The sequence below is a fragment of the Ursus arctos genome, unplaced genomic scaffold (assembly GCF_023065955.2).
Source record: "Ursus arctos isolate Adak ecotype North America unplaced genomic scaffold, UrsArc2.0 scaffold_19, whole genome shotgun sequence".
NCBI classification, from domain to species: Eukaryota; Metazoa; Chordata; class Mammalia; order Carnivora; family Ursidae; genus Ursus; species Ursus arctos.
Genome location: NW_026622863.1, coordinates 46076167 through 46100722, shown reverse-complemented (window position 1 = coordinate 46100722; position 24556 = coordinate 46076167). Strand labels below are relative to the sequence as shown.

The window sequence follows — 24556 nt, the reverse complement described above, 5'->3', positions numbered from 1 at the left end:
TATACATTCCAAACCCCTTGATCTGGCCTAGAAGGCCCTGTGCCACCTGGTCCGGACTGCCTCCACCTCACCTCTTACTTGTCTCCCGCTCGCTTGCTCTGCTCCAGACATACCACTTTCCTCCGTGCCCTGATGTCAAGCTGCTTTCCACCAAAGGACCCCTGCACTTGTGACTCCCTTTTCCTCAATTCTGTCCCTGGCTTCTTCATGACTGATTCATTCAGGCCTCAGCTCTCAAAGGCCACCTCCTCAGTGAAACTTTTCCTGACCACCTCCCTCTAAGACACCAACCTGTTTCATTTTCTTCAGGACACTCACTCTAACACAGTCTTGTTTTGTTTGTTTACTTGTTTACTGTCTGTCTCCCCACTAGAACATAAGATCCTCAAGGGAACCCACCTTTGCCTCATTCACCGCCGTCCCCTCGGGGCCATGAATGGGCACCTGGCATACACAAGGTGCTCAATAAGTGCTGGAGGAATGAATAAACAACTTTTATTCTAGTCACTTCACTAGAGGACGCCCTAAAGTTTGGGGGGGGGGCAGGTGGTGTGGGCAGAGGTGGCCTGTCTCTAGCAGGGGCTCTTCTATGTCCCTCCCCCAAAGGTGGCCTTGCCACACAGAGCCCAGGAAGCCCCCGCATTTGGGGCAGAACACCACAAAGCCACGACCCACCCAACAGGGAGCAAAAGCACCATCTGCACATTCTGTATTACGTCCCAGGCTACTACCTCATGTTAACATGCCAGGCTAGAGAAGCAACAGCAGACCCCAACCCCACCATTGTGGGGTAACTAGTACATCCCGGCCCGGCTTCTGGACTCCAGGGCCTGTGGGTAAACTGACGACACACCTCCAGGTGTCACTGACCTGGCACCCACTGCCCCTTCCTCAAGCAACAACATCCGTCTCTTCCTCTTGGGGACTTGCCCTCCCCCATTCTCAGATCACATGGTCCAGGTGGGCTGACCCTACCTTCTCAGGGGTTGAGGACACTAACTCAACCCTGGCCTGCGGGAGGGTTTTATCTCCCTGGGCACAGGGGCTGCAAGTCAAAACGGGCAAGCGCCCATTTTGCCTGCCTCTGAATGATAAAAGAGACAGACCCCTGGGACTGGGACCCGCGTTCCAGGCTGGGCCTCTTCAGTGATCTGAGCCAAATATCCCCTTTCTCCAGCCACCTGGTATGGGGTTTGGTCCAGCTACCACGCCTCCTAGCCCATCCTGTGCTACCTTCCACTGCTGGTCCCCGACCCCCCACTCCCAGAGCCCACCGCACTCTCTCATGTTACACTCCAGTCTGCAACAGCGTTCTCCACTTCGTAAACCCGGTAAACTCCTACTTGTCCCAGCTCAGGTCAGATTCCACCTCCTCCAGGAAGCCTTCTCTGATTCCCTCAGACACAGGTCACCTGTCTTCTCCCACACTCCCACCACATCCAATAGGTTTCTCTGGAACACCTGTACTCACTAGGTCCTGCCAGCCTAAAAGATTTTGTCAAGCTTTATTTGCCATGGTCATATTACGGAAATAGGGCTTTTTTTCCTCTCTCTAAATACAAAATGATGTTTTAACAGTTAATGTAAATTTTCAATCAATGCCTACCCCTACCCCAGACATTCTGAATTACTCCCCCGGAGAGATGTCTTCCCTACCCTTGATTGAAAAGCTGCAGCAAAACATCCCTCATTGATTCAGTAAACATCCACGTGGCCCCCTTGGTGGAAAGCATCGTGCTGAGTGCTGGACACACAAATTATAGAAGTGTGTTATAACCGTCCCTTTCTCTGTATGAGCTAGGAAAATGCAGGGAAGGTTCCTGACAAATGGTTTAACTGACATTGGTTTGGAAACTGGCTTTCGAGGGACAGATGGGGGACTTTCCCTTAGTACTTTATGTAATTTTAAAATGATAGGGCTAGGGGTGTTTTTTACTTTCTTAGTATTGTTAAAGTAAAACATTTCTTAGTGGCTCGTTGGCATGTCTGTTTCCCTAGAAGACTGGGAGCCCTTAGGGGGCAAGGAAGGGTCTGAGTCATTCCTAAGCCTTTAGCTTCCCGCCAGGGCCTGACACACAGGAGGCCGGGAAATGTCTGTGAAATGACCCCAGGACAGAGAGGAGCGGGCATGGGAAGCAGAATGGGCGGGCGAGGGACACAAGCTGAGGAAGAGGGGTCAAGCCCAGGGGTGAGACAGCTGGGGCTGCAGTGGGCAGCTAAGGCAGAAGGACTGTGGTACCCACCGCAGCTGGTCGGCACGGGGCCTGGAGCTCTTAGTGGTATGGGATAAACATCTGTCTGTTAAGGAAATGAGGTCACAGGGTGACAGAACTCCCAGAAAACAAATTTGGCCCAGCCTCGCAGTTGCAGAAGGCTGCCCAAGCAGATAGGAGCTGGGGAGGGAGGAGCCAGAGGAAGGTGTTGGAGGAGGCCTTGAGAATCAGAGTCTGGGCAGGACAGCAGGTGGCACGGAGCTTGGAGGAGGTGGTTCTAGGAATGTATGCAAGGAAGGACCGCCTGTTGCTCCCAAGGGATGATGGCCTGGCTGGCCTGCATGAGGCTGCTTTGTCCCTCCTCTCTCCCTGGAGTCTGTGTCCCTTCCACAGATACGTACTCAGGTATATTTGGACCCCAAGCTGGTGATTAGGGCCAGAAGCAAAGGAAAGGGTCTGGAGGCCTCTGGAGAATGCAGGAGGCAGGAAATCAAAGCAGCTGGAGGGAGGGAAGTCTTGGAAGACTTCCCGGCAGTGTGGACCCCCAAGCTGAGGTTTAAAGGCTGAAGAGAAGCTGTCCATGTAAAGGGAGGGAGCCAACTTCCAGGTAGACAGAACAGGAGCAGGGGCATGGATACTTGAGACCTGGGGGAGGGGAGGAGCCCTGAGCACTGGGACTTGCTGTATGTGCTGAGAGGCAGCCCCCCTGCTGCTGGGATCTCTGGTGGCGAGGGGTGGGGGAAAGGTGGGAAGGATGGCCACAGGCAGCAGCCCCGGCTCATGTGGTTCAAGCCCTGGACTCCCAGGCCTGGCACCCAGGCTGCTCTGCCCCTTGTGCTCATGGGGTGACCTCACCCCAGATGAGGATTTGTGGATGCAAGGAGGTCACCGTTAGCACAGTGCCCTCTACAAAGGCAGCACCTGCCAGACTCTAGTTACGGTTATCGTGGTGAACCAGGTGTCACGGGGCTAAGTCTGGAAGAGCCGTCACAGAGCAGAGGGCACAGATTGCTCTGTGTGTCTCTGCAGAACCAGGCCCAGAGGCAGGAAGCTCAAAGGGCACAGACACCAGCTCAGCGTTAAGAACAGTCTCTGTGGGAGCACCAGTGATAGTGGAACAGGCCCATTGGAAGCTGAACTCTGTCAAGGGACAACCTTGTAGGCTCTGGACACCTTCTCTGTGTAGACAGTAGATAGTTTCGGCCCCTCGGGTTCCATGGAAGGTAGTGGATGGAGAGAAAGAAAAGCGATCCAAAGAGCAGTCATTGTGGGAAACACAAGACTAAGGGAAGTTAAACAAGGTTCCCTGCTGCAGGACTTCTCAGGACCTTCACTGCCCTGGAACACAGGCCACAGCTTCAAACGCTTTCGGAACCCAGAAAGATAGCACCAATGGGTGACAGGGACAAGTGTGGATGGAGAGAACAAGCCCATCAGGAGGGGAGGCTCTGTTCTACCTACTCTGTTTCACCGACTATCCTTACAGGAAATTTCTTGGCCAATATCTTGGGTTGAATTGGGTCTCTCAAAAAGATTTTGTTGGAAGTCCTAAGCCCTGGTGCCTGTAAATACGACCGTATTTGGAAACATGGTCTTTGCAGATGTAATCAAGTTAAATGAGGTGATTAGGGTGAGCCCTAATCCAAAGACTGGTGTCCTTATAATAAGAAGGGGAAAGGTGAACGCAGAGACAGACACACACAGAGAGAAGATGGCCCTACGGCCAAGGAGGCAGAGATTGGAGCAATCCAGCTACAAGAATGCCAAGGATTTCCGGCACTACCAGAACCTAGAAGAAGCAGAGAGAGAATCTCCCTGGAGCCACCCAGTTTGTGGGGCTTTGTCACGGCAGCCCCAGGAAATGAACAGAGCCACTAACTCATGATTCAGTGTATGCCAGAAGTCTCCAGAATGGTCAGAGCGGATGCAGCATTCCCTGGCCCAGCAGCCACGGGCCCCTTTTCTGAAAAAGCATCTCTCACTGGATACGCCAGAGCACACATTATAGGGCGCTGGCTCAGAGTTTCAGCCTTTCCTTCTGCGCCCACGCGGGCACCATTCCATGGAGGTGATTCCTCGTTTCCTCAGCCATAAACTGAGGATAATGGGCCAACCTCCCAAGTGTCTGGGAACCCTCAGTGAGATACACAGAAAACGGTTAGCCGGGCACGCCATCACATGGAAGATGTCCTCCCTCTGAGCCTTGATTTATCCCACCGAGACACGGGTGGCAACATCCCCCAAGGGTGCCTGGGGTTGCTGGGAGCTGCCTGGTACATGACCAGCAGTCAGAAGAGTCAGCACCCTGCACAACAGGCTCCTGCGGGCCCTCTGCTGGAGGGCGCCTGCCCCCTAGGGCTGCCCTTACCTGTGCCGTGAGCTGGATGGGCTGGGAGAGGGTGAGCTGTGGGGTCCCGGGGGGCTGGCTGGCAGGCTGTGGTGGTGGCAGGTCGCCCCCCCCAGAGGAGGCTGGGGGCTGCGAGGTCGAGGAGGAGGCAGAGGAGGAGGAGGAGGAGGAAGAGGAGGAGGAGGTGGAGGCGGCGGCGGCAGCGGCGGCGGCACTGGATTGCTGCACGGCGGCGGCCAGGAGCTGGGCCTGGGCTTGCTGCAGGAGGAGCTGCTGCTGAGCGGGCATCAGCGCCGTGAGCTGTGCGGCACAGGCAGCAGGGCCACAGGAGGGGGGGGAGGAGCAGAGAAGGCAGAGAGGGGTTAGTGCTGGAGCCAAGCAGGTTAGGGGGCAAGTCTTCCAGAAGGCCTGAGGAGGGCAGGAGGCAGGCGTGAGAGCATGGCCGCAGCCCTGGCAGGACACCCCCTGCCACAAGTCCTGTAACAGATGGGAGGTGGCTGGTCGAGGCCCATGTTCCCCGTCCTTCCCCAAGTACTTACCCCGGCTAGCTGGCTGCCCGTCAACATGAGTTGGGCCTGGGGCAGATGTGGCTGAGCCGGCTGGGGGGGCGGGGGTGCTGCTGGGGCTGAGTCGCCACTGGGGTCTTCAGCCTTGATCTGGGGGGGAGAGAGGCAGGGTCCGGGACCCCAGAATGTTAAGTGGAGGCCAGAGAGAATGCCCACCTGTGAACCAAAGAGAGGGCACATGTGTGGCAACAGCAGCCTCGGGCCGGCACAGGAGGAGTGGGCTGGGGTGTAGAGGCAAGGCCCTGCGCTGGCCGGCCGGGGATTTTAGACCACCCCTCTGGCCTCAGGTTCCTCATCAATCAGTAGGGCTACATACTCCCCCGTGCACCAAACGGGAGAGGGGTACCTTTGGAGAGCAGTTTTCCCCTCTGGGTGGAGGGGAGGGTGCAGTTTCCCCATCTGTAAAATGGGAAATGTGCCAGCAGGGGACTTGGGGCATCAAAGAATAGAGTTCCGGGTCCCCACCCCTCATCTGCTTTAGCCAGAGTGCATCTCTCATTAATGGAGTAAGACTTCTTTGGAAGAATGGGTCTTAGGTAATTAAAAAAAAAAAAAAAACACCACCTTGGAACGTGGATCTGGAATTCAAATGAGCATGGAAAGATGCAGACAGTGCAAATGGGTGGCATGGGCAGACGAGGATAGGGTGGGCTGGCAGCATGTGAGGCCCTTCTGGAGGGGAAGCTTGCCCAGCTACTCCTGTGCTCCCACCAACCACTCATTTCAAAATCTAAAGCAAAAACCAAAAACAACCTAAAAAACAACAACAACAACAACAAAAAAAAACCCAAAAGGCTGGCAGGACCAGCCAAACACATACGTAGGCCAGATGTGGCCCAGATGCCGCCAGCTTTCGGCCTCCACCCCAGAAGTTCACTGAGCCCTCCTCATCTCTGTGTGGAGAGGCATCTTGCATCAAACACATAGGACAGACCAGCATAGAGCAGTCCTGGCTTTCTTCCTCTCCTAGACAGAAAGGCCAGACTACGGTGGGCTTGCCTGAGAGGTCGGCTGGTAAAGGACATGTGGGGCTGGGGGAAGGCATGGCTTGCATAATCACACTCTTAGACCCAGGGCGGGACACACCCTTCATGAAGGATGGGATCATCCTTCAGCCCCACGTCCTAGCACCATTTTGCAAAAGGGGGTCCAGAGAGGGAAAGCAACTTGTGCAAGGTGACAGAGCAGCTTACAGGGGGGTGTGGCATTTGGAATGCAGAGTGAGATGAACAGAGGCCTGGAAAAGGCCAAATCACAGAGGGTGAGTAGCATGCCCCAGGGTATGGAGACAAATGTCAGAAAGTTTAAGGGGTACAGGGATGCAGCATCCCCTGGTGGGGAATCGAGGGCCTCTGGAAGTCTGGAAGATCTGGTGTGGGCAACACAGGTGTTCAGTTTGTGAAAATTCACTGAGGATCTCTGCGTGCGTCACATTTCAATGAAAAGTCAGAAAAAAAAAAAAAACATGGTGAGGATACTAGTTCTCTTTCAGATGTCTTTCATTCTTTCTGGTTCTCTTGAGAAAGCCTCCATTAGGTGCTGGGATGGCTCTAATGCCTCACCCCCAACACTGCTCATGTCCCTTTTGAACAAATGAAGGAAAGACCTCAGGCTTAGACCCGTCAACAGGCAAGAGTCTCTGAGTACATTTTAATAATCATTGTGTTGGGGCGCCTGGCTGGCTCAGTCGGTACAGCATCGACGCTTGATCTCGGGGTCGTGAGATCGAGCCCCGTGTTGAGTGTGGAGATTAGTTAAAAAAAAAAAAAAAAAAAAAAAAAAAACACATTGTATTTATTTCCATGGCAAGAGATTCTGGTTTTCCATTCATGAAATTTCCATTTAAGAAAACATGTATTTGAGCTGTTGAAAAAGCAAGCCAGTTCATGAGCTGAAAATGGCTGAAGCTGACTGATGGGTACCTGGGGGCTTATTTTCATGATACCCTTTTTTTCTCCTTTGGTATCTGTTTCACAGTTTCCATAATAAAATTTTTTTTACAAATGAAGCCAATTAACACAATTGTGATGTAAGTAATTGTACACGGCCGTGTGTGGATGTGTCTGAAATTGTGATGGGAGCACATGAATCACTGCAGTTGGGGAAAGCAGAGGCTGCCAGCAAACAGGACGAGGTGTGGACAGAGGCCCAGAGTCAGAGGTCAACACCCTCTCTGCCTCGGGCTTTCCCGAGGAACCAGGGTCCAGGACGGGGAAGGGCAGCGAGAACCCTTCTTTCCCAGGGCCCCTGGTTTCCCCACAGAGAAGCAAGGCTGCCGTGGGGCTGGGAGAGGCTGCAAAGATGCAGCTGAGGAGGGAGAGGGTCAGGGCGATGGACGTGCACTCTGCTCCAAGGGCTAAGGCCAGAACTGCTCCTGAGATCAGAGGGAAGGAAGCCAGGGCCAGAGCCCTTCCCCCGGGGCCCTGGCCAACTCACTCAGCACAAGATACCCACCCACTAAGCTGCAACAGGACACCTCAGAGGCTGTCGGATTCGACAGCCCCCCATGTTAGAGACGAGGAAACCGAGAAGCCCTGTGGTGGTGGGGGCGGGCAGTGATTTTCCCAAGGTCACAGAGTAGTTCCCGGCCCCCAACCCCATCCCTTGCCAAGGACCCCTCTGCCCCTGCCCTCCATGCTACCGTCAGTCTTCTGTAGCCACCAGGCTAGAGCATGGAGGCCTGGGCCCCAGAAACCTCAGGAAGCCCAGCAGTGCCCAGAAGCAGGCAGGGCCCTGAATGGATTAGGGATTTCTTCTGTCCGGCCACTTCCAGCCTCCCCATCAACCTCAGTCATCCTTACTAGGTCTGCCCCCTCCATCCCATATACCCCTTTATTGGCTGGCCCCTGAGTGTGTGTTTTGGGGGGCTGGGGGTAGGGCAGGCCCCTGTCAGGGAAGTTGGGATGGGGGTGGGGCCCTCAGCTTCCTGTTGTTCATCGCCCTGGGGCTCTGGGGGGGATTTCCCTGGCCACCCCCACCCCCCAGGGAAGGGGAAGGAGCCTGGGTGAGTCACAGGCCTGGGGCGGGAGCCTGAGTGTGAGAAGGGGCGGGAGGAGCCTTGTCACCAAGGCATCGGGGCTCCGTGCCCCCCCTTCAGGCCCTGGGCCCAAAAAGGTATGCGGGACCCTCTTCCAGATGCCAACCCATCACAGGACACCCTCCTTGTTCCTCTGCCCTGGCTGTTCTGATAAGTGCTTACCTTGGTGCTGGGGCCAGTTGGGGACACGGAGAACGGGGAGGTCTTATTCTGGGGGTTCTGGGAAGAAAAAGTTGGGGTGGGAAATGGGAAGAGTGAGGTGAAGCAGCTTCTGACACCCTGCCCCTTCCCCACAGGGGCCCCCTCTGCTCCCTTCTCCCCCTCCCCACCTCTCCTGCTCATCTACTCCCTCCTGACCTGATGGTTAGTGTCTGGTCCATTTCTTTCAGTGTCTGCAATGAGAGGGAAAGAGTTGTCACCTGTGCCACCCACAGCCCCGCAGCTCCCCCACCCCACAGGCCCCCTGCCCTCCCTGCTCCCATCCCCACCCACCTGTGTGCTCTGACGGGGAGTCCAGACCTTGCTTCTCGGCCTCCAGGGGCTTAGACATTCTTATTCCTGGGGACAGAAGAGGGATGTAAGTGGGGTGAGGGAAGCCAGGCGGGCTCTTGGGCCCTCCTCCAGCACCACCCTGGCCTCTCTCCAAATCCCCCACGCCCCCTGCCACCTTGCAAGTGCCTCTTGCCAGGAGACATGCCCTCCTTACTGGGCCTCTGCCCTCCTCTGGCAGGACAAGAAAGGGATCCTTTTCAGCCCTGCAGAAGGTGGCACGGGGAGGGCCAGCTCCCGTGAGGCCCTGGGGCAGGGTGGGAGGTAGCCGGTGGTCGTGAGAAGCCTTCGGTGCCCAGGAGGAGGCGGGTGATGTTCCACAGGAGCGAGTCAGCCTTGGGCCTCCTCCTGAGGCGCGCCCGTCCTGCCTCACCAGGTTTCGGGTGAGACATGTTTTCCACTCTGAGTGGGGCCTGGGGGTGTGAAGGGCTGCAGCATCCCCAAAGGAGTGAGTCTTCTGATCTCTGCGTGGGATTTGGCGCCCTCTGCCCCTCCCCCAGCCCACAATGTTCCTGTCCACACCTGACCCCCACCTGGCCTCCTGGCCTCCCTTTTCACATTCAGCACACAGGCCCGGCAGCCTCACTCAGAACTCGGAACTCCGACTCCAACACCAACCGGCTCTGCCCCGACCAGGTCCTTGGACTTACTTCTGGGCCTCATCTGGGACTTCAGCCTTGAATCCTGACTGCACACCCAAATCCAACCCAGGAGCCCCAGCCTACAACTGCAATCCCATGCTATCGTCCCGTAAACCCAGGACATGAGGGGAAGGGGCAAACAGCAAGCTGGCCCTGGGGACACAAAGCAATGCTCTACCCTCACAACACTCTGATGCTGAGAATGGAAAGGTGAGCACTTACCAACGCTGAGCACAGTGTTAAGTATGATTCGGAGCTCACAGTAGCAGTTGGTGCTAATATTACCCCCATTTTACAGAGGAGGAGCACAGTTAGACAGAGGTGCCCCGATTGGACACCTGTCTTCATGACTCCAGAGTTCCCGCTTCTATCAGGACTGCTATGGTCTAGTGGACCCCTGCTGTGGCTTCCACCCACCTCATCTCCAGCTGTCACCCCTACTCAAGTTCACCCTGACTGACGCTGACTCAAACCCAACCCTTTCTGGTCCTAGATCCCATACAAACCTACGCTTCTGCCCTACCCGTTCTCAGTCCCCTTACCCACCCTGAATCCCAACTCCCATCCTGATGGCACAAGTCCTTCATCTGACCTTGACTCCCAGTTTGGCCTTAGACCTTACTCGTGACCCTGACTCTGACCCGAAGGTCTCCCCCACAACACATTCCACATCCCTGCCTAAACCACGATGCCCTATCAAAGGGGCTGTCCAATTCGAGCACGTTCCGCACCCAAGATATTTAAGGAAGGCCAGCTAACGAGAGCTAGGACGTCCTCAGCAACTGGAAAAAAAAACAAAAAATGTCCAGGAATTTTGCAACTGAGGGTTACTCAACATGAAACGCCGCTCGGGTTTAAAATTCCTGATTAAAAAGCCAGGTCACACACTGCTCGTGGGAGTATAAATCGATATAAGCACAATTCAGGAAAACTGAAGAGGTGCCCCCTCCCTAGGACCCAGCACATCCGCTCCCGAGCATCCTCCTGAGACAGAGGAGAATCCTGCCCCCGAGCCCACGGGCAAACAGCAGCCCCTTCCAAATGGCCCCAAACTGGAAACAAGTCAAGGGCCTATCAGCGCACGGACACAGTGTGGTATGTCCATACAATGAAACGCCCCACAGCAAGAAAAGGAACAAACTCCAGCATCACATGCACCACTGACTCTTGCAGGCACGACACCAAGGGAAAGACATCAGACACAAAAGCAGACAGACAGTAGGATTCCAATTACAGGAAGCTCAGAAACAGGCAAGATGATATCAGATGGCCAAGGTCAGATTATGGGTAACGTCTGGGGGCTGCTGACAGGGAATGAGCGTGAGGAGGCCTGCAGGGGGTTGGAAATGTTCTGTATCGTCATCTATTTGGTGGTTATGTGGTTCCGTATGTAGGGAAAAATGCATCAAGGTGCACCCATAAAATTTGAGCACTTTACTGTAAGTATGTTTTCACATTAAAAAAGAAATTAAAAGCTTAAAAAAAAAAAGCCAGTACACAGTATTAAGGCATAGGCTGGTGAGGTGGTGTGGGGAGCAGGTGCCCAGGATGCTATGAGAGCTCAGGCTCTGCTTCTAGGCACTAGGATGGCGGTGAGTGACTAATGATCTTGAGAGACACAGGAGGTGGTCCCAGGTGCTGGTCCCAGGTGAGAGACCCCAGTCCTGACTCCAGGACACTAAGGGCAGGGGTCCTGCCTAAGCCTGCCTCTACATGGCCCAGAACTTGGTCCAGCTCCCGGCAATTGCTAATGCTCGTGCGATACTGCATCCCACCCCTCCTAGCATCCCTGAGACCCCTGCTCCAACCCCCCTCTCCGGCCCTTCCTCCCAACAAGTGTCCCTCTGGCCCCAGGGAGATCCTTCCCACAGCCTGGCCCTGAACCTTTCCACAGCTCCCCATCTCCCCAAGAAAAGCCCAGATAGGGTTTTTAAAGAGGTAATCAAGTTAAATGAGACCATTACGGTAGGCCTTAATCCAATATGACTGGTGTCCTCATAAGAGGAGGAAATTGGGACACAGACACACAGAAAGTAGCCCATGTGAAGACACAGGGAGAAGTGGGCCCTCCCAAGCCGAGGAGAGAGGCCTCCGAAGAAACCAACCCCACTGCCACCTTGACCTTAGGCTTCCAGCTCCCAGATTTCAGGAAAATTAATTTCTGTTGTTTAAGACACCCAGCGTACAGTACTCCGTGACAGCAGCCCTGGGAAAATAATACAGCCTCCCACAGTCGTGCCCTCCCACTGTCCTAGCCCTGAGCCCACAGGGCTTCTGTGTCTGCGTCCTTTCCCACCAGACCAGGGGGCAGGCCTGCTCTGACTCACTGCTGGCTCCCTGGCATCACCCAGCTCAGAACAGTAGGTGCTAAATGTTGCCCTGTCCTGCTAAATGCCCCGTCCTACTGTCTCTCTGCCATTTAACATGTTTCCTGAGGCCTTGCTGTAGGCTGCCCCCTCTGCCTGGAAGGCTATCCCATATTCTGTCTGCCTGGTGACCTCCTACTCATCCTTCAGGCCCCAGCACAGGCTCTGTCCTCTATGACAGTGCCTTCCTCCACCCCGGCTCCCGCTGGCCCAGCCTCTCCCCTGGTGACTGACCTAGAGGCTGCAGCCATCTGGGCCCCAGTTTGTCTCCCCCATTAGACTAGGAACCCCTTGAGGGCAGGTCTGACTCATCTTGGGGTCCCCAACACTGCCCAGCCCAGGATGTGTGGGTCGAGTGCACAAGGGTGCCCCAAGACCCTGATCTCCCTCCTTCCTCCAGGCCTTCACCTTTGCCCTTCCCCCACCTAGTGACCTTTTCTTCTCCACTAGCAAACTCCTGCTCCTCTTTAAGGTCCCAGCTCACACGTCACCTTCTCTGTGAGGTCCTCCCTGACTCCTCAGGTGGTTAGTGTCTCTCTTCTCTGGGAATCCCCTGCCTCTGCCCCCTCACACACTCTGACCCCCTGGGCAACAACGTCCCCCTGCCCCAGCCTATGAGCTCCTTAGAGCCCAAGCTGGTGTCATAACAGCCCTGGCTGGAACTGTGTCTTTGGAATGAACGAATGCATGCAAGAATCTCTGACAGACCAGGACCCAATCTTGTCCCAGACAAGTGTCTCTCCCTGCTGCCACCTGCCACCTTGACCTTAAGCACCAATCCCCAAGCAACTCCAACCTAAACCTTTAAAGTAACCTCTGCAGGGATAGTGGCTGAGGAGGCAAAGGTGGCATGAGGGAAATCATTGAATCATGCCCACCAAAGATGAAGAGGGGACTCCATTTCCACCACAGATCCAAAGCCAAATGTTGCCTTAACACCTGAGGGCATTGGCAATCCCGTTAAGAGGCCTGCTGAGGTGCCCGTCCTGCAGGCTGTTGGCCTTGGCCCAGGCCCCTCTCTCTTGACTCTAGAGAAACACAGACACCTACTCCTACCCAGACACTCTGGTTTCACTGGGACAAGGGGAGACCTGGACATCTGGATTTTTGAAAAGCCACCAACTCCACCCCCACCCCCACGCCCACCAGGTGATCCTAATATGCTCCGGCTCCCTGGCGCCTGGCGCCTTCCGCCGCAGCTCATCTCAAGGCCTCGTTCACACAGAAAGGCTGCTTGGTTATATGACCATGGTCACCCCTCCCTTCTCCCATCCCAGGAGGTATATAATTCTTTAGAGGGCCAGGCAGGACAAAGCAATGCAGAATTCTACTGGGCCCCCGGAATCCCACCATCCTGGAGTCAGACACACCCAGGGCTACCCACACCCTTGGGGTCACACTCGCTTGCCCCACTGCCTCAGGCCTGGGACTCTGGGTCCCCTCCGCCCTCCCCACCCCTCCCTCGCCCCTCCCTCCCCGGACTTTCACTTCTCCTCTGCATTTCCCCCAGCCGGTTTTAGCAGACTTGGGCCAGCTTCTCGTTAGCACTTACCGAAAATGGGACTAAATATAGAGGGCTCAAGGGCTGCCCCTCACCCCTCCTGGCCCCTCTTGGCCTGTCCCCTGGGTCTCCTGCCTTCAGAGCCGGCTTCGATCAAGGCTGCGGCTTGGGAGCCCCTGTGGGCAGGGTTTGCACTGCCGGGAACCTCTGTGGGCCCAGCTGGCCCGGTCCCTGCCTCCCTAGGAGCAGCACCTCACACCCCACCGCCCCACATCTGTCCCTGGGTGGCCTCAAGGGAGTGAACAGTTCTGAGCTGTCAGGAGGGAGGAATGGAGAGAGAGGCAGCAGACACAACAAGAGAGGGTGGCCCCACAGCTGTGCCGACAACAGGCAAGCGCTGCCACATCGCACACACACCACAGCCTCAGCCAGGCAGGGCCCAGACGAGGACAGAGACCACACAAACACACGCAGGGACAGGTGTGCACAGATCCCAGGCAAAAATGTTGGCGGAGAAGACATACGCCCAGACACAATGACATGGGTAGATTTGCAAAACACACACCCAGACATGTGCATGCACACCTGCACTTACACACACACACACACCCCGAATCACTCCCCAGAGTCACTCACAGACATTCAAATAAACATACATGTACACACACACACACACACAGGTCACTCAGACACACACACACACATGCACACGCACCCCGAACCACACCCCAGAGTCACACACAGACATACAAATAGACATATATGTACACACACACACATGCACACACTCACACTGTCACTCACAGACATACAGATAGATACAGATGTGCATACACACATACACTCAGGTCGCTCAGATAGACACACACATATGCCCAGAGTCACTCAGACAGACACACACAGAGACATGCACACACACCCATACACACACACACAGTTACTCAGATACACACAGATGTGGACATACACATCCAGAGTCACGCACAGACAGACATACAGATTGACACATAGGCAGACACACCCATACCCAGGCCACTCAGACAGACATATACACAAATGTGTGCACACTCACACGCCCAGAATCAGCTCATCCTGGGAGGTGGCCAGGGTGGACCCCTGAGCCCAGTCCACAGGTGTGGAGCCCAGGCAGGACGAGTGATCTGCCCAAGACCATGCAGCATATTAACGCGTGTCCAGGCAGGGAAGCCAGGTGGGCCTCCCAGGCAGGGCGGCTCTGTGAGAAATCCCCAGTTAGGGGTCTAACTCAGTACTTCCAGCACGTACGAGGCCCCCATTCAACCCCAGACAGGGATGAGTCCGTGGTGGAGTAGACAGCATGCGTGTGCAGACACCCTGGATCTCCGTGTCTACACTGTATGTGTGCACACATACACAGTTGCACATACAGTCACCCCAATAAATAATCACGTGCCATCTTGCAAGTAGTCTTCCCTCCATCTCAACCCCCTCCCTCACCTCCTTCGCCTTGCTCATACCCACTCATCCTTCGTATCTCAGCCCAGACGTCCCCTCCTCCAGGAAGCCCTCTCTGACACCCTAGTGGCTCAACTGGGCCGGTCTTCTAGGCTCCCACGACTCCTGTGTCTCCAGCATCCCAGCCCTGACCCCCTGCCCGTGCCTCCTCCTCTATCTGGCAACAGGTCTGTCTCCCCCAACTGGGAACTCCAGGAGGACGGACCGAAAGCTCCTTTTTTCAGTTGTATACCAACACCCAGCACGGAACTGCTCAATAAATATATGTTGTTGAAGGATCCCAGGGATGCCCGCGCACACAGATGCAGATAGGATGGTACACGCCAAAGAAGGACTCACATCCGCTGACACTCACGAATGTGACACACACCAACACTCACGTCTATACGGCCGCAAATGAAACAATCACGCAGTACTGACGCTTGCTGTGTTCCAGGCACTGTGTTAAGCATCTACACACATTACCTCATTTAACTGTCCCATCAGCACTGCTGGGAGATGACTATCATTATGCAGAAATGGACACATTTTACCAAATGAGCCAACAAATACAAATCACCTTGTATGGTGCCTGGCACCCAACATTCACTCAGTCAACTGACATATAATAAATTTTCAGGCAGTGATAAATGCCATAAAGGAAAGACAAAGCAGGGCAAGGGGACTGAGAACGGCGGGATTGGTTGCCAGTTCAGACAGGGAGGTCAGGGAAGGCCTCCCTGAGGAGGTGACATCTGAGATAAATGAAGTGAGGCAGTGAGCCAAGAGATCACTGCCAAGGAGAGCCCACAATGCCACATACAACAGCCCCTCACACACAGACACATGACAGGCACACTCAGAGGACTCAGAACTACCACTCACAGACACACGCACAGAAACTCACACACTGAAAAGTCCTGCAACTCAGTGTTCCCACCCCTTTGCAGTCCCCAACCAAGAAGCCCACCCACTGGCCCTCCATGTAAGAGCCTGTTACCACTACGGGGCTCCATCCTCCCCATCCCCCAGAGCCCTCAGAACACTGCAGCACAGATGAGGGGAGAGATCAGAAGCCCCCAGGTGTCTGGAGTGGAAGGGAAGGGGAAAGAGGAGCTGAGCGTGGGGACGCAGGGTGGGAAAGGGGGAGCTGCTGAGGTACAGAGTGAAAGAAAGTAAGAGGAGACAGCTAAGGAGGAAAGTCAGGGCAGGCAGCCGGCGCTGGCCCCAGGCCCCTTACCTGGAGCCCCCATGCTGGAGTGAACCATGCTGCCCGCCCCGCAGGGCTGGGGGAACAACTGTGTCATCTCCCCGCCCTCTCTGGGGGCCAAGCCCTCTCAGCCGGAAGTCACCCAGGGAGGAAACCACAGGGTCCGCCCCCTTCAGAAGGGAAAATACTCCGGTCCAAAGGCCCACCTCAGGAGGCAGAGGACCCCAAATCATGTGTGTGTTGGGGAAGTGGGGGTGGTGGGCCACAGGACAAGTAGGCTGGAGGAGCTGACTCCTCCAGCTGGGTCTCCAGGAGGTGCCTGCAACAGCTACCCCAGCCCTCTAGCTGCCTCCACCAAGGCAAACACATCTGGAACAGGGCATGTGGGTCTGGGAGACGGTGTGCCCATAACAACAACAACACTAAACACTGGCTAAAGTTTTGGGGCGGGAGGGGGGGACTTTCAAAATGCTGGGCTTGACAGGCACACTTGACAGGCACCATCTCTTGAGGTGATCACCATTTGCCCCATTTTACAGACGAAAAGACTGAGGGCCAGAGAGCTGAGGTGGCCATTCCGAGGGCCCAGAGCCAAGAAGCGATGAAGCCAAGAAGTACAGCAGGAAGAGACCTTTGCGGTGGGTGTCCTGCAAGGCTGTGGGAAGGGTGGTACCCAGCCATGCACTTGTCCGCAGGTGAGGCGTCCGTCCACTGAGACGAAGCGGTGCCCATGGGCAGTGGCAGTGCGGGCGACGGGGCGGGGCCTTGGCCCAGAGTGGCAAGACGTCTGCCAGGGGGCAAATGCGGGAGCCTGAGGCGGTTCGGTTAAGGAGCCCCGGGTCCCCCCCCCCCCCCCCCCCCCCCCACTGACCGCCGGCCCTTTTCAGAACTGCGCTCCTGGCCCAGCATTTCCCTCCGCGCCCGCCAGAGGGCGGCAGCGCCCAGCCAATAGGCCGGAGGGCGGGGCCGGCTGCGGAGGAGGAAGCCCCTCCCCCCGCTCCCCTCCCCGCGCCCCCCCCCCCCGCCCCCGCGCGCACACCTGCGAGGGTCACACAAAGGCGCAGGACTCCCAGCGCACGGCCGCGCACACAAAGGCGCGGCCGGGCCCGCTGCCCTCTTCCTCCTCCCTGCGCCCGGTCCGAGGCTGCCAGGCCCCCTGGCGCTTCCACACAGCCAGCCTGCCCGCCCTCGGCCTCGCAGGACTCGCCGAGCCCACCCTGAGGGATCCCTAAACCACATGCGCGCACAGACGCCTGGACTCACCCAGACGGACACATACACTCAAGTATTTACACACATGGGCCCCGGCACTTCACACACACGTGTGCACACGCAGACACACGGGAACCCTCCTCTGTGTGCTCAGGGTCCAACACCAACCCTCTCTACCCACCATTGGTGAGTCCTGTGTACAGAAACCCCTCTGCTCCCTCACGTGGGCACAAGGGCACATCTACACGTGTGTGCCCAGGCGTGCTTCCTGGCCATGCGTGCCCAAGCTCACACCCATGCACACTCAGGCAGGCTAGAACACACAGGCAGAACTTCATGAGTGCCCTTCCTTCTGCACCCACGCCCTGTGCACCCGGACACGCCCAGGATGGCAGGCCCACTCACTGGGGATGGCCAGCAGCTATTACATCTGTACAGAGGGGACAGTTCCCAGCTATCTACACTCCACACATCCCATATCACAAAGGCCGTTGCAATGAGGAGGTCCAGAGACCACACAGCATCAACCCAGTTCTAATTCAGACCTCCGGCCTCCTGGTCCACCCCTGTCTCTCTTTCAGATGCAGGGTTTCTGTACATGAGGGCCTTCCAGACAGCAGTCTGGCTGGTGGCAGTGAGTACTGGAGTCTTGTCTTGACACCATAGGTTGTTTTGATTTAGGATTTGTCTTCAGGGGCTTGGAAATGAGTCACAAGGACATTATGGGGGGCCAGAACCCCACCAAGCCACCCCCATGCTCCACCATGGACATAGTCAGTGTCATCCATGTCAGTACCTACTTTTGGACATACTGGGTGTCAGCCCCTTAGGGTGAGTGTGAAGAGAAGCACCACCCATTTCTGGTGCTACCCTCCCAGGTCTGTAGCTGAGTGGGGGAGCCAGGGAAGGCCTCAAGCACTCCCCCAAGAGATAAAATCGCCCTACATGTCTTGCCTCCCAGGCTGACTGAGTCCCTGAGCTGGAGTCACAGAGTGGAAGAAGAATGGGTCTGAGATGTCTGCCTGCCGGGAGAGGACAGAGGGGCAGAGTTCGGGGCCACGGGGTGGGGAAGGCCTGGCAGCCAGGAACGGGAGGCCCAGGCAGGGCGTATAGTGGCCTCTCAGCCAGAGAAGAGGCCTCAAGCAAAGCAGGTAGGACATGGGAGCTGGGGAGCAGTGGGGGGCCTCTAGGGGTGCGGGGAGCCTGGGAGGGAGGCGGTGCAGGGGAGGCCAGGCTGGGCTCAGGGCTGAGCGGTAATTAAAGGAGACGTAGGGGGCTCCCCAGGGCCAGCGGGGCTGGTAACTGACACGCGGGCCCCATTGCTCTGCTCATATTTCTCACCGGATCGATACGTTTGACTCCCGACAAGACAATAATCGCTTGTACGCGGCCGGCGAGTCGATCAAATACATTATTAGAGCGAGGTCCCCCGGGGGCCCGGCGGGGAGTGGTGGGGGGGAGCAGCCAGCCCACCGGGGACAGCAGAGCGGGATTCTTCACCCCTCAGGGCCCCCAGCGATGGCCTCTTCCTCTCTCTTGCCCCTGGGGACCCTCTCTGTGGCTTGGTTCCCCGGCTTCTTTCGGGATTCCCGCTGTCTCCGGCGACCTCTCCACTCAGCCCCCCACACGTCCCTGCTCTGTGTGGGGACCCAAGGGGTCTTTCTTCACACGTGCTGCCTCATCTGTAGGGCTGTGCATGTGGGAGCTCAGAGAGGCCCCTCAGACCCCCAGCTTGGCAGGAGATAGGGAGACAGGGATGCAGGCCACACCGAGTCAACAGCTGGGCCAGGAGAGGAACTGGCAATTCACTGATACCAACCTTCTTCTTCATCTCAACACACCGGCCTTCAGCACAGAACAGGCAGGGCAGCCTCTGGGGGGGGGGGGGGGAAGGGGGGAGTCAGGAAAACTGGCTTAGGGACCCAAACACATAGAACAGGATGACGAGTGGCATGCAGACACAGAGACAGAGAGGTGTCTGGCTAGTCCTACTGCAAGGCCATCCTCCAGTGGACAGCAGGAAGTATCGAACCAAACCTAGCCTCGGCCTGCCCTGGGCACTGCTTGCCCACCTCTTCCCCCACCTTCCTGGTTTCTGGACTTGAGCCTTCATTTCCTGTTTACACACCTGCTTCACCCTCCACCCTGCCCTCAAAACTGCTTTTCCAGTGCCCCCCCCCCCAAGTCAAGGTCAAGCTGTAACCACCCCATGATCTGCTTCGGAGCATCCAGGGACTTAAAAATATATGTCTTCTTTGCTATCATCACCCACACCACCAGCAGCAGCAGCACTGTGTACTCTGTGCTAGTTGAGCCAATACATTTCTAATTTTCATGACAATCTGAGAAAGTAAGGTCTATGATCATCCCCATTTTACTGATGATTGGAGCCCAGAGAGGTGAAGTCACTTGCCCCACGTCACACAGCATGTGAATGGCGGAGTCAGGATTCTAACCCAGACCTGTCCTCCGCACAGCTTGCTCTCTCTCTACTGCACCATGGGCCTCCTTCAAGCTTCGAAACGCTCCCCATCCTCCAGTGGACAGCAGAAAGCCCGCTGAGGAATACCAAATCTCCTCGCGGCCCACAGCCCCACTCCCGCAGCCCTTAGTCTTGATATTTAGCAATGCAGTGACTCCCTCTGACTCCTCAGTTCCTGGCTGAAGGTAGGCCAACCCTTCCATGTCCTTCAATTCAAATGTTTCCTGCATGTCCCTTGGTGCCAAACCCTGGGCTAGGGCCTGAGGACCTACAGATGAGCTGGGCTGAAACCTGCCTGATAACCTGATGGAAGACAGAGGGCGGTGTGGTACAGAAGGCTTGTGAGGAGGTGGCATTTACACAGCAGTCTGGCCTGTTGGAGAATGTGGGGAAGCGGGCTGCCAACAACAGGAACAGAAGAGGTGGGAAGGGAGGTGCGTATGGCTTGGTACACAGCAGACAGGGCAGATAGAAGAGACAAAGTGGAGAGGCAGAGCCAGACCCCAGGGCCTTGCAGGCCAGCCAAGCATTTTGGATTTTACTGCAAGCACAGCGGGACGCCACTGAGAGGGTCTTAAGCAGGGAAGTGACATGGTTCTGTGAATGTTTTTGTGGACGATTTGGGCCCCCGTGGGAGGCCAGACTGAAGGGCTGGAGTGTGAGGAAGGTCAGCTGTGAGGAAATGGGTGGTGTCTACGTGAGATGGAGGGGATGATGGCTGGGGCCAGGGTGGTGGCAGTGGGGGAGGAAAAGAGCAGGTGTCCCTAGAAGCAATTGTGAGTGGGGGAGGAAAAGAGCAGGTGTCCCTAGAAGCAATTGTGAGAGTAGACCCAACAGGATTGGTGATTTGCTGAAGGTGGGGTAGGAGTGGGGGGAGGAGTCAAGAATGAAGCCCAGGAGCAAAGAAGTACCTTTCCCGCCTTCGAAAGGTTGAAGAGAAGGGAGACCTCAAGCTGGGATGAGAAAGATATGGGCAGGGCACCATACGTGCCTTAAGGCTGGATTTGATGTTGTAGGTGGAAGGCTTTTGAGCAGGGACAGTGTGTGTAAGAGATCTGTGGCATGAGGACAGGCTGGTGGGTGGAATCCGGAGACAGGCTGAGCAGAGAGGAGGCTGGGACAATGGCCAAGATGACAGGGAAGTTGGGGCCATGAGGGTCCATGTTCACGTGGCTGGGTAAATACTGAGACCATCACCGATGGACAGTGGGAAGGAAAGCAGACGCCCAGGTCAGTGCTGGGCACAAGATCAGGAAGAGACACCTCAGAAACAGCGAGGTCTATGGACCAAGAAGCCAGCAGATACTTAATAAATTCACATGGACACAGCATTCCTCACTGTATCACCTTCAACTTCCGGACGCCAATTTCCCAAAACCTGCCAGAATTCCTAAGAGTTCACCTCAAGTAAGAAGAGATCGAGAAGCACTGTGATATGACTTCAAGAAGACAAAAGTCACGAGACCAAGCAGATCCCCATTCTGAACTGGCCATTTGGTGACCTAGGGCAGCCCCTTACGTGCTCTGGGCCTCAGTTTCCGCATATCTAGGTGGGAGGGCCTGGAGGAGCTCGCAAAGGCTTCCTCCAGCTCTAACAATCCGTACTTGAATGAAACAAGAATGGGCAAGATAGTCTGATGGAGCAACTGGCTGTAGGACAAATACAGGGAAAGATAGGGAATGTATTGCAGGCTTATTCTAAGGAGGACCTGGCTGAGGATACTCGGGGCTCCGCTGACTCCTCACCTTTTATTGAAGATTTTTGTTATCCCCATTTTAAAGAAGTGAGGGAAAGTGAGGGCCACGGTCACAGCTAGGCTGGGGCACACCACCGGCTCTCTGACCCCAAAGCCTGTGCCCAAACTGCTGTGCTGAGCTCACTGCTCCTCCTGGCTTGTACATGTCTCTCTGAGATTGTAGGTCATCTGAGAACAGGGCCCTTGGCATCTATCAACACATACCCACCAGGGCCTCCGAGGAAGCTAAAGGAGCAGGGGCCTGGCCCCGGGCCTTCCCCTGACAAGGCACCGCCCTTGGCCCAGGAGCCCCTACCCAACCCCATGCTGTCCACACCAATCCAGCCCAGGCTTCCCAGTCCTCCAGCCTGACTGCCGGCTCAAGGCCTCCGCGGTCCCACAGGCAGGGAGGGAGCTGTCCAAAGGCTGAAGCACAAGGGCCACCATCCTTGGTCCAGAGGCTCTCCAATAACTCTGCTATGTCTCTGGGACAAGCCCAGTCCCTGCACCATCACGGCCTTCTGGGCCCTGCAGGGCTTCACCGCTGCCCACAGAGAGCACCGCACACCAGCCACACTGGAGGAAGCCGAGTCTGTCCCCACTGCAGGGACTTTGACCTTGCTGAGCCCTCCCCTAGAATGCTGTTCCCATCTCTTCCCATTCCTCTTGTCCTTGAGAACTCAACTCAAAGGCTGCCTCCTCCAAGAGGCCCTCCCTTAGTCTCTCTCCACACCATCACCTGGTTTCATTTTCTTCGTAGTGCTTTCTAGAACTCAACTACTTCCCACTTGTTTTACTGTCTGGTTCCCCCTCTGAAATGGAAGCTCTCTGAAAGCAGGTGTCTTTTTTTGTCTTGTTCACTGAAGTACTCCCAGCCCCTAAAATAGTGCCTGGCACACGGCAGGTGCTCCAACCCTCTCTGTTGAATGAATAAATCCCTCAGGGCTCCCAGAGCCCACAGAATGAAGTCCAAGCCTGGCTCTCCAAGCCAAGTGGCTGAGGACCTCTGCCAACCTGTGCAGCCGTTTTGCCCTCAGAGCTCACCTTCTTCCTCTGGTCAATACCTTGGATTTCCCTATGTGCCTAGCCTTCCTGCCTCCTTTGTCAGCCTCAACTCAAATCTCCCCTCCCTGGAAGCCTTCTCTGACTCTGCCAGAGGCCCAATTAATAGTAAATGACCTCGTCTTCCCACAGTCCAGGCAGCATTTTGGGCTTTAGCACCAATGGCACTGCATTGCAATTACTTCCCATTGAGGCTGCCCCACAGGGCAGCGCTTGAGGCCAGGGCGGGGGTCCGATCATTACTGTGGAGTCAGAGCCCAGCACTGGGCCTGCAGGCAGGCCGGGCTCCAGGAATGTTCATTGCATTAGGGCACCCACCCTGCAGTCTCTAAATATCTGTACAGCATATCTAAGCACTGGTTTAGGAGTTAGATATACGAGGATTTGCAGACTGGTTCCTCCATTCACTTGCTGTGTGACCCTGGGACCTCTCTGAGCCTCAGGCACCACCTCTGTGAAATGGGGGCAGAACCATGGGCTGACAGGAACATCATTAATCTTAAATGTAATACTTGCTACCATGCACAAGGAGTTCAGCAAGTTCACAACGTGTTCATCACATCGAAGGTTTGAAAGAGGAAAATCAGCAACAACCGGGATACCACCAATAAGACAGTGTCTGAGTAAATCATAGTATATTCAGCCTCAGTATGTGGTCGTGAAAGACAATGAGATAGACCTACAGAGGTGGACCTGAAAAGTTCTCCAAGCCACTGCTGAGTGAAAAAGCACGCTGCAGAAGGATTTATACAATTTAATATCATTTATATAAAACAACTACAAACAACGCCACACATTTTCTGTGGGTATGCAGGTAGCAACAAATGCAGAGAAAGGTCTGAAGGTAACTGACTAATGACAGCTACCTTTGGTGAGGGGACCAGACCGGGGAAGCAGAGGGTTTCTAATCTTTTCTGTTATGGTTTTGGTTTTTATAATCAGATCATCTCTATTTTTTGAATTAAAATTAGAGTACATTAAATGAGACATAGGTGGCAAGCTACAAAGGAAAAGCAAAGAAATGGTTATCCCCAAAGTGAAGACAGTGGTTACTTCCAGCAGGGGTGGGGGGTGTTGTTGGAGAAGGGCCACGTAGGGATGGGGGCTGCTGGAAGCTGGTGGCCTTCTTGATTCCAACCCGAGTGGTGACGGCACAGATGTTCTCTTGATAAAGATTGATTAAGCTGTACGTTTATGACGCGCCCACATGACTGTGCTTCCTGCGGGCAGGGGCCAGCTCATACACGTCGTAGTATTGTCTGCTCCCCACCCACCCCTAATTCACTGCACAGAAGCAAACGTTCACACAAGTCCTTGCTCAGTAGGGTGCGCCCCATAGCTGCGAGCGCTCCCAGGGACCGAGCCGCTGTCCAGGGTACTAACGTCCCAAGCCTGCGAAGCCTGGGGAGGCTGACAAAATATGCTAGCTTCGGGACTCCATCCTAACTGGCCACTGCTCAACCCTGCCATGTGACCCGACCCCGGCCTGTCTCTACCACATCACCTCCCATCATGCCTCTGCAGTGCCTCAGGACCTTTGTTTGCGCTCTCCCCCTGCCTGGTGCCACCTTTCCCCACATGTTCTGTGGTGCATTCCCTCACTCATTCCCGGATTCCACTTACATGTCCTCAACACAGAGAGGTTTTGGTCATCCCGCCTCACGTTAGCCTTTCCTCTCCTCCTTTCCATCCTCTCCCAGCACCTCTCACTGCCTAACAGTCAAGTTTTCGCAGGTTACATGCTTGTTTATAATCTCCCTCCTCCCTAAATGTCCAAGCCAGGAGGACAGGGAGCATGTCTGTCCTGTTGGGTTTTATCTTGCTTTTAAAAGGGCCTCCACTGCCCCCAATTGCATTAATCATAAGCCTTGGTTCACCACATACTTCCATTGTTGGCTGGGCAAACCCCTTGCCACTATTTACTTGCTTATTTTATTTATTTTAAATAATGTGTTCATGTGAACCCGACATTCAACATTCAGAGTGGAACCATGAAAATAATCTGACTCTTGCCTGACTTGTTCACGCTATGTCCCCAGCACCCGCCACATAGGAGGACCTCGGTAGGTATTTACTTAAGAATAAGCTAAGGGACAGTGACCTCCATACATGCAAAAGGAAGCTAATGGGACTGCCTGCCTGGCCTCCCAAGGAGGCGGAT

General features: G+C 55.4%; 1 protein-coding gene across 5 annotated transcripts in view; it reads right to left on the bottom strand.

The window, feature by feature from the left end:
* POU2F2 (POU class 2 homeobox 2) overlaps positions 1-15961 on the bottom strand; it is a 32467-nt gene extending 16506 nt beyond the window's left edge. For 2 of the 5 annotated variants that reach the window (XM_048223643.2, XM_048223644.2), the window contains exons 1-6: positions 15934-15961; positions 8656-8721; positions 8521-8555; positions 8326-8382; positions 5100-5216; positions 4582-4860 (exon numbers count right to left, since the gene is read on the bottom strand). In XM_048223643.2, the coding sequence (XP_048079600.1) occupies positions 4582-4860; positions 5100-5216; positions 8326-8382; positions 8521-8555; positions 8656-8721; positions 15934-15961 (582 nt within the window). Of the gene's footprint in view, positions 1-4581; positions 4861-5099; positions 5283-8325; positions 8383-8520; positions 8556-8655; positions 8732-15933 lie in introns of those variants that run through there. The other 3 variants (XM_057314425.1, XM_048223646.2, XM_044378183.3) reach the window with 2 other exon arrangements.
* Positions 15962-24556: the final 8595 nt, after the last annotated feature.